Consider the following 13,711-nt stretch of genomic DNA (forward strand, 5'->3'; position numbering starts at 1 on the left):
TCTAACCAATCGAGTGAGACTTTCCAAGAGGCGACTCCCCAGAGTGGAGGAGCGTTATTTACAAGAGGTACAAGGCGAAGGAGTAAGTGTTGTTTAAATTTTCAGGCATGCTTTTGTAAGTGGTTACTTGGTTTGGGCGTTATTAAACACGCTAGACTTGAATGGCGATTTACTTGGTATAATTACTAAAGTGCTTGCTACGCTTAGAGTTCCTTAAAGCTTAACAGCCACTTAACCTTGTCTGTTGCTAAGAAGTAGCTTCCTTGGCGATTGGCTTTCTCATGTCCAAGCAGGACTTTTAACCTTCCTCTTGTGTTAGCTGTCTGTAACTATCTCTTATGTTGAAGGGTCGCCTTTGACCAGTGTTCTAAATAACCCAGAAAATACCCTCAAAACAGCGGTTTATCATCCAGTTTGTTTGTAACCAATGGGTTACATTGTTAGGCTTTTTTATGAATTAAAATGATCAATTACAGCACAGGTGTCAAACTCTGGCCCGCGGGCCAAATTTGGCCCGCAGCCTAATTACATTTGGCCCGCGAAGCCATACCAAATTACTATTAGAGCTGGCCTACTGGTATTATACAGCTAATATATATATTGTTTAGTATTAAGCTTTGCTTGTTCCATATTCAGTTTTCCAGCAAAAATTATTTGAGTCCATAAGAAGAGATTCATTCTTAAATCTGGAGGAAGATTTTTTTTTTTTTTCAATAAATATTAATGTTAGCCCGCGACTTTGTTCCAGTTTTGAATTTTGGCCCACTGTGTATTTGAGTTTGACACCCCTGAATTACAGCATATCGCTTCTTTTCATTCTAAAAAAAAACCCGATAAACTGAACCTTACGAGAATTTTATGAAGAAATAAAAGGTTGTGGTTCTATTACCTAACTATTACTGAGAAGTATTACAACAAAATGTCTAAAATACATTTCTTCTGATTATTATTATTTTAATATTATTAACTATAGTAACGTTATAGTAAAGTAAAGTTGTATTATTTTATTTTATTTTGTCCACCATGGTAAATTTCCTCCTGAGAAGGTATTGCCCCAGATCATAGATGCTAAAGAAATTGTCACACATGATATTGTGACTCCACAGTCCAGTAGTCATATGAAGGACTACGCGCTTTCCTCGGTTTCACCCAGGGATGCCACTTGGAGGTTTGCCTGTGTAACTCTGTATTTCCCATGCATAGCCAGTTTTTGCGCATAGTATATTTGCACATATCATTTGAGCATATTATATGCACATCTGTTGACAGTAAGAGGCATGTCTCCAGAGGATGACCTTCGAAGTCCCCCCCTTGGTTTCAGCGGTACCAGGGAGGATTTCACTCTGAGTCGTGGCGACCTAGACAGCAGTCATGAGCCTGTTGGTAGAACCAGGGCACGCAGCAGTCTCCATACAGGAACCCCAGAGTGTGAGATCAGCTGGTGAGGTCCTACAAGGATGATGCATTTGAATATGCACTTGCCAGCTACCACAACTTTACTGATTCAAAGTGTTTTCTTGCTTTCCTTTTTATTTTAGTCTCAGAGATTTTGGCAATAAAAATAATCCTTTCCTGAAAATGCTAATGGATGCAGAAGCAGCTGCCAATTCTGCAGCAATCCAGCTAGTGTCGTTTAAAGACGCCATCGACGATGAGTATGCTGTAGGTCTGCAGCAATTTTGGATAAAGCTAGCTTTGTGTAAAGCCAAAGGGTTTCCTACATTAAACATATGTTTTTGCAACTGCTGTCCTGCATTTTCTCTAATTTTCTTTTTTTTTAATGTCAATTAAGGATTCAAGACAGTCTGCCAAAGATAAACGCCAAATTGCAAGACAGCGTGGGCTTCTGCTGGAAAAGCTAGAGGACTTTAGACGAATTAATAAGTCAGTGCGACAGAAACTGAAACAGCTCCAAGAGGCAGAGGTTTGTTAAACTGCTACTACACCGTATAAGTCAACTGTATTTAGTCTGAAAATGTGTTTATTTATGTCCTTGCTTTAAATAATTCCGCAAAGGCAAATCGAATTGATGCAGACCAGCAGATTGACACGCTGCTGAAGAAGATCATGCAGGCTGAGAGTGAAAATGAGGTGAGTGTTTTATTACACCTATGCATTGGCACAAAAGAAGGAAGTTTAAGGGAACTAAGCTTTGTGATTAGCTTGTGAAGATTTAGTCAGTGAAACAAAGTGATAAAGGATAAGTTATAGCGGTTAGATAGATGGATTATTAATAATATTTCATTTATTCAAATTCCATTGTCTCGGCCTGTGATCAAATTCTTTATAGATTCCCTCACTGATTAAATTTTTCTGGGGAACAGAAGTAGAAATATAGTTTTCAGTATCAGCTCAACTGTTTTATTACCTTTGAGTGTGACTCAGCTCTAGGAAGTGACTGAAAGAAAGAGATCACAGATAAAAATAGCCGAAATGGGCTTTCTCCAAGCATGGTTGGGCTCTCCTTTATAAATAGGGTGAAGAGCTTGGGCATTTGGGAGGTGTTCAGAGTAGAGCCACTACTCCTTAATATCAAAAGGAGCCAGTTGAAGTGGTTTGGGCATCTGGATGCCTCCTCAGTGAGGTGTTTCAGGCATGTCCTACCAGGAGAAGGCCCTAGGGTGGACCCTTGACACGCTGGAGATTATATCTCTCAGCCTGAGAATGCCTTGGTGTTCCCCCAGATGAGCTGGAGGAAGGGGCTGGGGCAAAGGGGCAGCCTTTGGTGATTAAACTAGTGAGAGCACAGCCACATTGGTTCTGATGTCACAGGACATACTCTAAAGGTGTTAACTTTACAAAAGCGATTTTAATGCACCTAAAGTGAAGATATGGTGATGTGATAATATGCATTGGTTTCCATGTTTTTTCTCGCAGAATTTAAAGAAAGATTTGAGTGAGAGTGAACAGAAGGTCAGGGAGCTGATAGATCTGTGGAGAAAAGAGCAGGTAAGTACAGCAGAGATCATTTGCGGATGAATTAAGTCATTGCCCATGAAATTATATGTTTACGCTGGCTTCAACAGGAGAACGTAAAGAGTGCAGTTCACATGACCAAGTCAGCAGAGGCAACACGTGCTCACCTACAGGGACAGCTACGCAACAAGGAAGCTGAAAACAATCGCCTTACTGTACAATTACGGGTACAGACACCTTTATCAGCTGGCTGCGCTGTAGACTAAACTGCTTTATTAATGTATAAATTAAAACTGCACACTTGTGGGTTCATGGTCTTTGCAGGCTCTGGAGAGACTCATAACCGAGCAGAAGCTGGAGATTGATGATCTGAAGGGGTCTATCACCTCTCTGTCTGCGAAGGCAGCACAGGACAAAGAATCTCTGAAGAAAGCCACCCGAGCTCAGAAACTGAGAGCGGAGAGATTTGAAGCTGCTATTGAGAAATGCTACGCACAGCTGAGGGAAAAGGTACGAGGTCAAATTGGTTCATTATTTTGGCTTCAGAAGCAGTTGAGGATCCCGTTTGATCTTTGTTTGTCTTGTTTGGCAAACAGGATGCTCAGCTGGCCAAAGCCCATTCAGAGAGAGACTCAAGGAGAGGACAGAAGGAGCAGACGACAGATGAGAAAGACAAACTCGTTGCTCATATAGACTTATTGAAAAGGTTGGTTGGTTCTCCTTCCCAGCCATTTGTCATTTCTGAGTACATCTATATTCAGATGATGCATTAACTGTAAGTGTCTGTTTCCATTAAAGCCAAATTGCAGACTTGACAATGAGAGTGCAGAAGGAGAAGGACGAGCTAACTGCAGCAAATGAAACTCTGATGCAAAGGCTCGAAAAACTCAGCTCAGACAACGGAGAACTCGGCATAAATAATGCAACACTCAAGGTACAAGTTACTGAACAGCTTGTATGTGAGAGTCATTACTGTGAAAGGCAAAAAGCACAGACATGTTGCAAGAAGTCCGGTTTCCATATTTAGGAGTTAGGAGGACCTTATTTTACTAAAACTGTTTGGATTTCTCTGCTATCCCAGGAATCTGTAGCTCAGCTGGAGCAGCAGCTCGCTGAGTGCGAGTCTGCCCTCATAGAGGAGAAGATCGTCTCACAGGAGAAGAAGCACCAAGCTGAACAGTGCCATTATCAGGTTTGTGTTTTGATTTAAAACCTTTTACTTTCTCGTGTGCTGCAGCCCTGAAATATTCCAGACATCACCCAGTGACAGTGGGTCAGCTCCGCAGCGCTGTGCCTGTGAGATGTCCGATGCACGCAAGATTAGTACAGGTGACTGTCCAGTGAATTCACAGCAAGGAATTGAGGATCTGGTTTGCTGCCCTCTTCCTTTTTTTGTGCAGGCAGAGCCTCAAAAATCAAACGTATCAAAGTATTTTTTTTTCCAGCAGTGACAAACCAGACCTAGACCATCCCTTGTTCTCTGCAGGGAAACTTTTAATCATGTTTGTAAATGACTGTTATTTTTATAGACCCACTACTTTACTCTGGAGTCAACAAACATCAAAAAATGTGCAATGTTGAAAAAAAAGGCACTCTTTCATCATATTTGATCCTCTTAAAGATCATTTCTGAATAAACACTGACACACAACAAAGAGTGTTTTATGTTCTTAAATCTTTCAAACCTTTTACTTCTCATCTATTAATTTCAAATATTAACCTTTCAGTTCTTGTTTTTTTATTAGTATTTTTCTATCTTTCTATCATGTTTGAAGGTCATTTTTTTCCTGACACAGTTAGGATAAAGTAGTTTCCAAACAGGATTACAAGAAACCTATTATTTACAGATACAGAATGTGGTCTGTAGAAGCCACTGAATGAATGACACTAGTTTTTAATGACAGGGAAGGCCACAGCAGGTTTCATGTTAATGTTCTGTATTTTTTTCACCTCCAGGTTGCACAACTTCAAGCTGAGCTCCATGATTCAAAGATAAAATATACAAGTCTTTTAAGAGAAACAGAGAAGACACGAGATGGAAAAGAGGCAGAAGTTGAGAAGGTACCACCGCCCTTCTCTTTAATTTGCCTTATTTTATTTACGTTACATGCACAGTTTCTGTTAAGCTAAAAACTCATTCTAACAGCCCATTACAAGTCTGTCCAGCTCTGTTTCACCTGCTGTTTAATGGACAGTCATTGTGCACTTAGTTTTCTTTTTTCAACTGCATAACCACAGCTGAATGAATCATGTACATCCGTGAGCATCTCTTGGAGAGGTGTGCTGAGTTTTAAAGCATATTACTATGTTTCATTTCCCGAAACCCAACTCTTTTTTTTTTTTTTTTTTTTTGCCGTTCCTCCTCTGGAGCCCAGGTGAGGCAGGAGCTGCAGGGGCGCGTGGAGGAACTGAACGCTTACCCCGAGTTACTGAATGCAGCTGAGCAGAGTCTCTTTGAGTGCCAGGAAAACCTGCAGCGCTTGGAGAGGAAGTGCTCAGAAAAGTCAGAGTCCATTAGGCAACTGCAGGTTAAGGTGTGCAAAGCCAGCTGCTGTGGTCAATGTAAAATGCAGTCATTTTCCTATTTTTTGACCACTGGGTGGCAGTATAGCCTCAGGTGACCGCTGGTGCATTGTGGTTTCTAATATTGCTGTGAGTTTCGATGTTTGTGATTGCTGTGCAATGTTTAGGTTGAGCCCACTAGCGAGTCTTTTGTGCTCCCCAGTGTGATCTCTGGTAGAACCAGACGACCACGTGTTTCCGTCAGAAATACTGAGTTTTTATCTCGAATCTGCTCGATTTGAGGCTGATAAATGTTCAGCAGATCGTGGAGGTAGTTGTTGTTTTAAAGTAGCATTTGTGCACGTGGTGTGATTAAATGTTTTCTGCACGATTTACTTGTAGCCCGTGGAGGCAACTCTGAATTTTATGTTTTGCACACGCAGATGGAGAGTCAAAGCAAACTGCTGAGATCATCTGCAGAGATGAGGGAGTCCATTCATGAGGCCAACTTACAATTACAAGAAAAACTGATTTCTATCCAAAAGTAAGACCTCAAATATCAAAAACCTGCTCATATTATCGGTATAGAAATTGATGCTTACTCTATGTGTGTGTGTGTGTGCGCGCGTGTGCGTGTGTGTGTGTGTGTGTAGAGAGACAGACAAACTGCAGCAAGAGAACCTGGAGCTGGTACGGAGGCTCGCAGCTCAGGAGGAAGCTCTCAGCTACAGCAACCGGCAGCTGGATCAGCGCTCATCAGAGTGTCAGGCCGTCAGCCGACAGCTGGAGGCAGCTTTAGCAGACGTCAGACAACAGGTACAGGTTAGCTGTTGGAGTGCTGACCAACAGTTCAGCACCTGTTCTTCACTCAGATCATCAAGTAAGACATTACAACCTAACAGTTCAGTCGAGATTTGTTTGAAGCCATGCCGTAAGTAATCCAGCTGGAGCTACATAGTAAACAGGCAAAGCTAGATATGCATGTATCTGTATAAAACAACTTGTGTTACTCCAGTTTGGTGTCAAAGAGAGATTTATCGTGCAGAAAATGGCGCATCACATAATGATATTTCACATTTTCACCCCGTGTAGGTCACTAAGGTGAAAGAAGAGGCTGTTTCCAGGGAAGAGGCTCTTCAAACCAAAATCCTGGAGCTGGGAGCCGAGAAGAGCAGAAGGGAAAGCGAGCTGAGGCTTCTTCGCCAGAGCAAGCTCAACGTAAGGGCCATAGAGAAGACGCACTCACGTTAGATGGAACATTTCTTGGAAGGCAGCGCTGAGCTGTATTATCTGTCTGTGTGTCTCTCAATCTGCAGGCAGAGAAGCAGTATGAGGTACGTCTGAAGGACCTGCAGCTTAGCCTGGACCAATCAGAGAGCCACAAGCGAAGCATTCAGAATTATGTCGATTTCCTCAAAAACTCTTATAAGGCCATGTTTGATGAAGGACTGCAAACATCAACATCTTATTTTCTGAAATGATGGAGGTTTGCATTTTAAATCCTGATTTGTTTTGCACTCTGATATTTATTGGGTCTGTTTAAAAGGGCAACATGGGGGTAACTAAACCCTGATTTTTAATTGGTTTGATCAGTTTCTACTTTTACATTCAGATTTTTGAACTGCATTTCCAGGAATCAAGTAATCTGCTGCTGTTTTTTTAAAATACAGTAATGTTTTCAGATGTTTGTACATCTTGAACTATGATATTTTGGTGCTATTCTGTCCGTATGACAAGGAGCTTGTTGCATAACTGTTACATAAGATTGGCCAAACTCTGAGTTGAGTAACACCTAATAGTACTGTTGCATAAATATTACACATTTGAAGTGTGAATGTAAGATAGCAAAGACTACACTGGACTGCAGGAAACCTCTTTTCAATTTCTATTATTTTATAAATTTTAATAGATTCATTTATAAAAAACAAAACAAAAGGACTTTCCAGCAGGGTAACACGAAATTGCTAGAAGGACTAGCAATCAGGTTATTTTAGGCACAATGCAGTATGTACTTGATCTGTCTTATGCAAGTGGCTACAGCTGAACAACTTTTTTCCACAGCCTGCAACTGAACACCAACGAAATTATGACAGCAGTTGTTGGCCAATGCAAGTGGTGCTTGAAAACAAAACATTTTATTGGTGCTTACATCCTTTTCAGTAACCTTTGTGTCTTTATAATGCATTCAAACAGTGCACGTGTGCGATGATAAATTACATGTGCAAGTAAAGCAGCAGGCACTCCACTCAAATAATGTTTGATTGTAAGTCAGATACATGTGTGATTAAAATGTGAATTTATGAATTGAATGAATTCAGAGTGAACTGAAAACATGCAAATGTGGTGCACAGCACAGTGCATCACTGGTGGAAGGGTTTCCCAGCTGCCAGTAATGGCTATCTACACTCTGCCATATTAAAGACGTAGCACACTGTGTGTAGTACCTGAAATAAATGCCACCCTCGTGTAACACTATGCCCTCTTCACTTAAACTTGCACATTCAGTGTGTGAATGTGTGTGTGAATGGGTGGATGACTGGATATGTAAAGCGCTTTGGGGTCCTTAGGGACTAGTAAAGCGCTATATAAATACAGGCCATTTACCATTTACATTCTGACAGGGTTGCGATATCTGATAATTGGCAAAATTATAAATTAGCCCCTAAAGGCTGCCAGAATAATATAAATCCCAATTCAAATATAACATTCTTGCTATCAATACGCAATAAGCAGTTTATACATTTAGAAACAGATTTCTGCTCCATCTTCTCCACGGGCTTGATCTTATAACGCTGATAACTGTGGAAGCTTCCACGCCGTCATTCCCACCGTCAGTTCAGCAGAAAGCAAAACTTTTGGATTCACAAAAAAAAAAAAAAATCTAATTTTAATTGCAAATGACTTTTTGTTTGGTCACATTTTGTCCCAGCTGTGTTTACCTGCGATAGAATGAATCCATATTTCCAGCTGTGACTTTGCCCATCACCCATAATAAATCTTCTGCTCTGACTAGTGAAGCTGATTCAAAATTCAGCGTCTTTACTTTTAATTTCCCTGTCATCCTCCCGGTGCTGGAAACAGGCGTTTGTTTGTTTGTTGGTAGTGGACATAGCAAAGGTGTGGTGTGCACTGGTTGTGTTTTATATTAGGATTCTCAGCTGGACTGAGAATAATTATGTGTGGCCATTAGCTGTGAAGTCCATGCCTTTAGGTTGCAAATGTAACTGCCCACTTCTATCTCTGTTGTTGGTTTGTCTAATAAAAATCTTATATTAATCTGGCCTGGAGGCAAACACAAGAGCTCCGGTATCAGTTGCAGCGTGACTTACTGAGATTTACCGAAAAACTGAGCCATAAATGTACTGTGTTTATTTCTTTTGTTCTCTCACTGTTGCTTGTGCTTCCCTGCTGTATCTATGGTAATAAACTACTGTGAGTCCAGACCTCTGAAAGACTGATGTGTTCCTGCATCGGACGTATTCCCTCGAGTGAGCAGGCCTCCTCTCAAGTTCTCAGAGACAAAGCTCTATTGTGCTCTCCTTCGGGGGATGGAACGATTTCATGGCTGCGTGCGTCAGTACTTATGTTTTTTTCCTTTGCTCTTGTGGTCTTGCCTGTTTACGTAATTCTGTCGATCACTTTGGGAATTTGCTTTTTTCTGCTGCTTTCTGCTTACATCTGACTTTCGGCATTTCAGCGCTGAGATGGGCACACCCTGTGCTTATGTGCTTGTTAGGCTCAACAACTTTGATAGCCCTGACGCATAAACCCTTGCAGCTCTGCGTAAACCTGTTGGTTGGGTTAGTAGTTATGTCCCAGCTCAGCTCAGGGGTGGTGGAAAGTGCCATTCAACCAGACAGCCAAACGCAAGATTTATGAATTACAAAAGAGACAAACTGCATGGATAAATAGGGGTTGGCAAATCAAAGAAAATTTAAAAAAACAGACGGGAGATTTATAGAGTTCAAGAGATTATTAAAGTTCAAAAGAAAATAACTCCCTGCCCAAAACAAAGAGCAGAGCAGCAACACCCTTTCCCCTAATGTAGCTTAACAAAAGAAACGGCTGATGTGTGCACAACCCCAGGCATACACAAGCACCTCAAAAACATCATCACTGCTCCTTATTATCTGCTCATAGCCCTAAAACCGAATCAGCAGAACACATCTTAGTGTGTGCATCACAAACAGCAGTCTTCAATGAGACCTTAACCAGGTGCATCTAGTGAATGCTGGACAGGACCAGCATCTCTCTAATCAGCAGCAGAGACAGAGTGATTGATTGCGACAGAGCCAAGTGATGGCACAGCAGAGCCCACCTTTGACAGAAATACTGAAGAGGACACAAGAGCAACAACAGCCACGGCCGTGCAATTCACAGTCTTATTTCAGTCACATTTGCCTTCTATTCTGCGTATCGTAAATCGCAGTGGAGGGTTTAGATTATCGGTGTAAGCCTATACCACTGCCAGAAAGCAAAAATCTGCAACTTGTGCCCAGCATCTGTGCAGCACCAGGCAAACTGCTGAGAAGTTTACATTACAGACATTCCCAAAACTATTCAGTGACATGTAGGTCCTCTCAGAAGTAGGTCAGCCAGATGCTAAAGAGACTGAAAATCGTTGCAGCAAAGACCCCCTGAGAATTTCCAGTTTTTCTCAAGACAAACTCTTAAGTAAGATAGTGGGGAACTGAATTGGTTTTCCTTGAATTTATTGGAGATTATAATCTGCTAACCATGAAATTAACAGTCTGTGTGTCCAGGCTTCAATCATATTTCTGTTTTGCATTGACAACCAATTACAGAGACCAGGACAGTAAACCAAAAGTACAGTTTTCCATGCTTAACATTAACTTTGCATTAAAATGAAAAAAAAGTATGAAACATAACCCTTTAAATAACACGAGTGCAGTGAATCAAAAGAAACAGCCACCGCGTGACGACACATTTAGCAGCTGCCATAACTTTCCACACTGCGATTTAACATGTTTTGTCATTAGAGGCTTAAATATTATTAAGTATGTACAAAGAATAAGCAGGAAAAACATTTTTTAAAATGCAGCATTCACCATTTAAAAGCAGCTTCACAAAGAAGCAAACCACAAGGCTCCAATAATATGAAGCAGAAGTCTTCTTGCGCTTAAATCAAGTCTTTCGGTTAAATTTTCAGTTTGTGGATGTCATCGAGAGGGCTGTAGAGCTCAGGTGTCTTTTTAGCGTTGTTGGAGCAGTTGAGATTACACTTGCACGATTCGATCGTCATCACCATCCTCCTGAAGGTCTCTCCGTTTTTGCACCGAAAATGGAGAGGCATTGTCCGGGTCCTGTGTGGCCTGCAGCATTGTCCGTCTGAGCAGGATCCACAGTACCTGCGCTGCAACTTTTTCAGGCTACGACAACCTGCGTATGACAGGTGAACTGGATGGCTTGCTTTTCCTCTGTGACTGCATTTTTGACCTTTCTGCAAGAGAGAATGTATCTAGGCTTTAGTCTTAACATGGATGGGTTCTCAGCCTCTAATGAAATAATCACTGTATATGTTCATCAGCATATGGTGTACCTTCGAGGTCAACTGTTTGCAGGGACGGATTTCACAGATCCGAGTTTCTTTCACCAGTTTGCACTGTTTGTTGCGGTTGGTCAGCCTCGTGGACACACCAGAGCCGCAGGATTTGGAGCAGGGTGACCAGGCTGTGGTTTGAGGCATGCACTGGACTCCTCTGGCAAACATGTGGTCCACTGAATAACTCCTGAAAGCTGTGCAGATGTTTTTAAGCAGATATTTTTTAAGTTAAAGGTGGGTTAAAATAATGAAAGCAAGCAAGACTTAAATGCAATAAATATCAAGACTGCTCACCAGGCAGAGACTTTGATTCTCCCCACACAGAGGTGAACTCGTTCTTTTTGGAGAGGTCGTCTTCAGTGGTTTTGACTTTGCTGAACTTTCTTCTGTGCTTTTTTATCATAGCGCTCTGTGCCTCTGTTTCCTCAGGGCAGACTAGTTGTTCGCAGCACCCTCCCGGTACCTTGACCCGTCTTAGTTTGGCACAGCCCAACAAGGGCAGCGAGAATTCACGTGGGCAGAGGGAGACACATCCGACTGCACCGTCGATGCAAGTGCACTGGTGTTTGCAGTTAGGATGGAAGGTTTCCCCACTCTGATAAATCTTGCTGTTGTACTCACATGTTCTCCCGTTTAATTTGGCTGTTAAACAGAAGCAGGGAAAGGCTGATGTGATGAAAAGGGAAAAGGTGACAGTTGAAAAACAAAAAAGATCAGAAAAGGGAAATGAAGTCAGCGTACCTCGACAGACTCCCTTATCCGACCCTCCGAAGTTGCACTCCAGTCCCTTCGCAGCATCGCATGGCTGTGTCTTGCTGCAGTCTTCAAAGAGCTGCCGGGCACAAACCTTACAGCATCCACAGCTGTCCAGCACGAGGCTGACGCTGTCTGCACATGTTGGGACTTCAAGGGGACACTGGCAGTCCTTCGGGCACGAGGCTGACACCTGAGGTTAGACCAAACATCCCACCTTTGTAATCAACATTTCTTTCACCCACAGAATATAACAGCAGGCATAAGACACCTTTTCCTCACCAGCGTAAAGCAGAAGATCTCGACGACAAAGACCTTCCACATCTTCTCCAGCTGAAGCAATCTCTCCTGAGTGAAAAAGAAAAACCAGCCTCCTTAATATCACTCAGCAGACCTGGCAGCGGGATGATGGCTGTTTGTTCTCCCTCTTTGAGAGTCCCCATCCCCTTTTATCCACTTCAAGCAGATCTGACGTAGACTGAAGAGGTGTCCCGAAACTATGAGAGGAATGCTTCTCCACACGTCCTCCCATAAGCCAAGCAGAAGTTTCTCCCTCCCTCCTCTCACACTCGCTGTGCCAAGAACCACCCTGTGCAGCTTCCACTCTGCCAGGGCTTTCTCTCCGGTTTTACTGTGTAATGCTTTCTCATTTCCAAAGAAAGCAGATATTTTTGACCATTAAGATTCTCCAGAAATAAAAGCTTACATAACATGCAAAACAATGGCATGGATAATTCTTTGATTGCAGTGCTGGGAACTGATTTTATTCTGTTTTGTGACACAATGATTGCACTATTCAGTCTATATCACTGTTATGAAGGAGCTCTTTTGCGCCTAACCAAGACTTTACCAGCTGGTGCTGGACCATATATGTATGTATACCTGGCAGCTGAAATGCATGTGAACATGGCTCCTTAAGGGATTTGACACCGGGCCACTGCAAGTTCTGACATAAATATTGAAGGAAAGCCACATATTTCTATGACTGACTGAATTTCTCCCTGAGCTGAAGCTCTGTTTAGACTGTTGCACGTTGTCTGCGAATAATGTTTGTATTTTCCAGCCTTGCTAGTGTTACAGGTTAAATTTCCCTTCAGTCACCCTGTAAGGGCGTGTGGATGGAATTGAGTTTAACTTCAAGATTTCACAATGAGAGATGAGAGCCTCCTGGAAATGTTTGAAACTTGATAATCCTCTGTTTAGTCTAAATCAGAGCAGTCAGAATAAGATGCTAGACAAAAAAAAAAAAAACAAGAATAAAAAGAAAACCCAAGCAATGCCTGAAGCAAAATTCCTCTCAGGATGAGCATTGCAGGTTTCTTTGAAATAGATGCCAGGGTAAAAAGCATCTTCTTCCATCCACATCAAAGAACAAAGGCATTTATAAGGGAGAGAATACCTTTCCTTTCATTATAACCTGTGAGAATAAGAGGCTGAGCAGAGCAGATTGGCACAGCCGCCGTCTTATCTAACTAAGGTTACAAAGGCCGGTCTGAGTCAGCGCCAGCTCCGGCAGATGAAGAGCGAACAAGCGGGAGCTTGGTGTGTTTACCGATGCCTGGAAATCGCTGACTGTTGTGGCTTGGTGTGGAAATTTCCTTCCAAAATTATAATATCAAGAATCTGCACAAACATGTTAGGTAAGAAGAACAGAGGCGGATGTGGAGGGCAAATTGCATGTCCTCTTCCCACAGTTCAGAAAATGAATGTGAAATAAAACAAGTGAGAAATTGAATCTTTCCTCTTTCTTAACATCCTAAAACACTGTTACCCCAACAGTTTGAAAGCCAGGGTGTCAAACACTAGGCCCAGGGGCCAAAATCGGCCTCACGGAGACTCCAGTCCAGCCCACTGGACAGCTTTAGATAAAAATGAAGGAAGGCATGAATCTTGGACTTTTAACTGTGTTTTCATAAGCTTCATTTTTGCATGTAAAGACTTCAGCCATGGTCATTCACGCTACACCAAAGTAACTGGT

At 42.1% G+C, this 13,711-nt stretch overlaps 2 protein-coding genes across 7 annotated transcripts; one reads left to right on the forward strand and one right to left on the reverse strand.

Annotated features, from left to right (window-relative positions):
• Positions 1-7: 7 nt before the first annotated feature.
• On the forward strand, positions 8-12,080 carry LOC113011077 (outer dense fiber protein 2-like). 5 transcript variants are annotated; one of them, XM_026150456.1, is made up of 18 exons: positions 762-1,168; positions 1,270-1,441; positions 1,539-1,662; positions 1,793-1,924; positions 2,017-2,091; positions 2,878-2,949; positions 3,027-3,143; positions 3,241-3,426; positions 3,513-3,622; positions 3,715-3,850; positions 3,998-4,108; positions 4,872-4,976; positions 5,291-5,449; positions 5,861-5,961; positions 6,071-6,233; positions 6,510-6,635; positions 6,734-6,751; positions 11,981-12,080. In XM_026150456.1, exons 1-18 carry the CDS (start codon positions 1,156-1,158, stop codon positions 12,068-12,070), a joined length of 2,010 nt encoding a protein of 669 aa, XP_026006241.1. In that variant the 5' UTR covers positions 762-1,155; the 3' UTR covers positions 12,071-12,080. The 5 variants fall into 5 exon arrangements, with proteins under 5 accessions (XP_026006239.1, XP_026006240.1, XP_026006241.1 ...); XM_026150454.1 differs by lacking the exons at positions 762-1,168; positions 11,981-12,080 and adding an exon at positions 8-82 and having other exon boundaries at positions 6,734-7,965; XM_026150455.1 differs by lacking the exons at positions 762-1,168; positions 11,981-12,080 and adding an exon at positions 49-67 and having other exon boundaries at positions 6,734-7,965.
• LOC113011079 (protein CYR61-like) lies at positions 10,113-12,071 on the reverse strand. Of its 2 annotated transcripts, none has more exons than XM_026150459.1 (5): positions 12,016-12,071; positions 11,722-11,926; positions 11,275-11,622; positions 10,978-11,174; positions 10,113-10,878 (listed from the first exon to the last, which is right to left on the reverse strand). In XM_026150459.1, the coding sequence occupies exons 1-5, from the start codon at positions 12,055-12,057 to the stop codon at positions 10,576-10,578; spliced, it is 1,095 nt and encodes a 364-aa protein (XP_026006244.1). In that variant the 5' UTR covers positions 12,058-12,071; the 3' UTR covers positions 10,113-10,575. The 2 variants fall into 2 exon arrangements, with proteins under 2 accessions (XP_026006244.1, XP_026006243.1); XM_026150458.1 differs by having other exon boundaries at positions 10,113-10,896.
• Positions 12,081-13,711: the final 1,631 nt, after the last annotated feature.

The sequence above is a fragment of the Astatotilapia calliptera genome, chromosome 18, assembly GCF_900246225.1.
Source record: "Astatotilapia calliptera chromosome 18, fAstCal1.2, whole genome shotgun sequence".
Taxonomy (NCBI): Eukaryota; Metazoa; Chordata; class Actinopteri; order Cichliformes; family Cichlidae; genus Astatotilapia; species Astatotilapia calliptera.

What these genes read in the sequence shown, in the direction of transcription:
- LOC113011077 (XM_026150453.1), top strand. An exon ending in AACAGCTCCAAGAGGCAGAG is followed by an intron (nt 1,925 to 2,016) that starts GTTTGTTAAACT and finishes AATTCCGCAAAG; the next exon opens with GCAAATCGAATTGATGCAGA. An exon ending in TTAGGCAACTGCAGGTTAAG is followed by an intron (nt 5,450 to 5,860) that starts GTGTGCAAAGCC and finishes TTGCACACGCAG; the next exon opens with ATGGAGAGTCAAAGCAAACT.
- LOC113011079 (XM_026150458.1), bottom strand. Translation starts at nt 12,057, where the DNA reads ATGTGGAAGGTCTTTGTCGTCGAGATCTTCTGCTTTACGCTG. An exon ending in GGATAAGGGAGTCTGTCGAG is followed by an intron (nt 11,623 to 11,721) that starts GTACGCTGACTT and finishes TCTGTTTAACAG; the next exon opens with CCAAATTAAACGGGAGAACA. An exon ending in GCAAACAGTTGACCTCGAAG is followed by an intron (nt 10,897 to 10,977) that starts GTACACCATATG and finishes ACTAAAGCCTAG; the next exon opens with ATACATTCTCTCTTGCAGAA.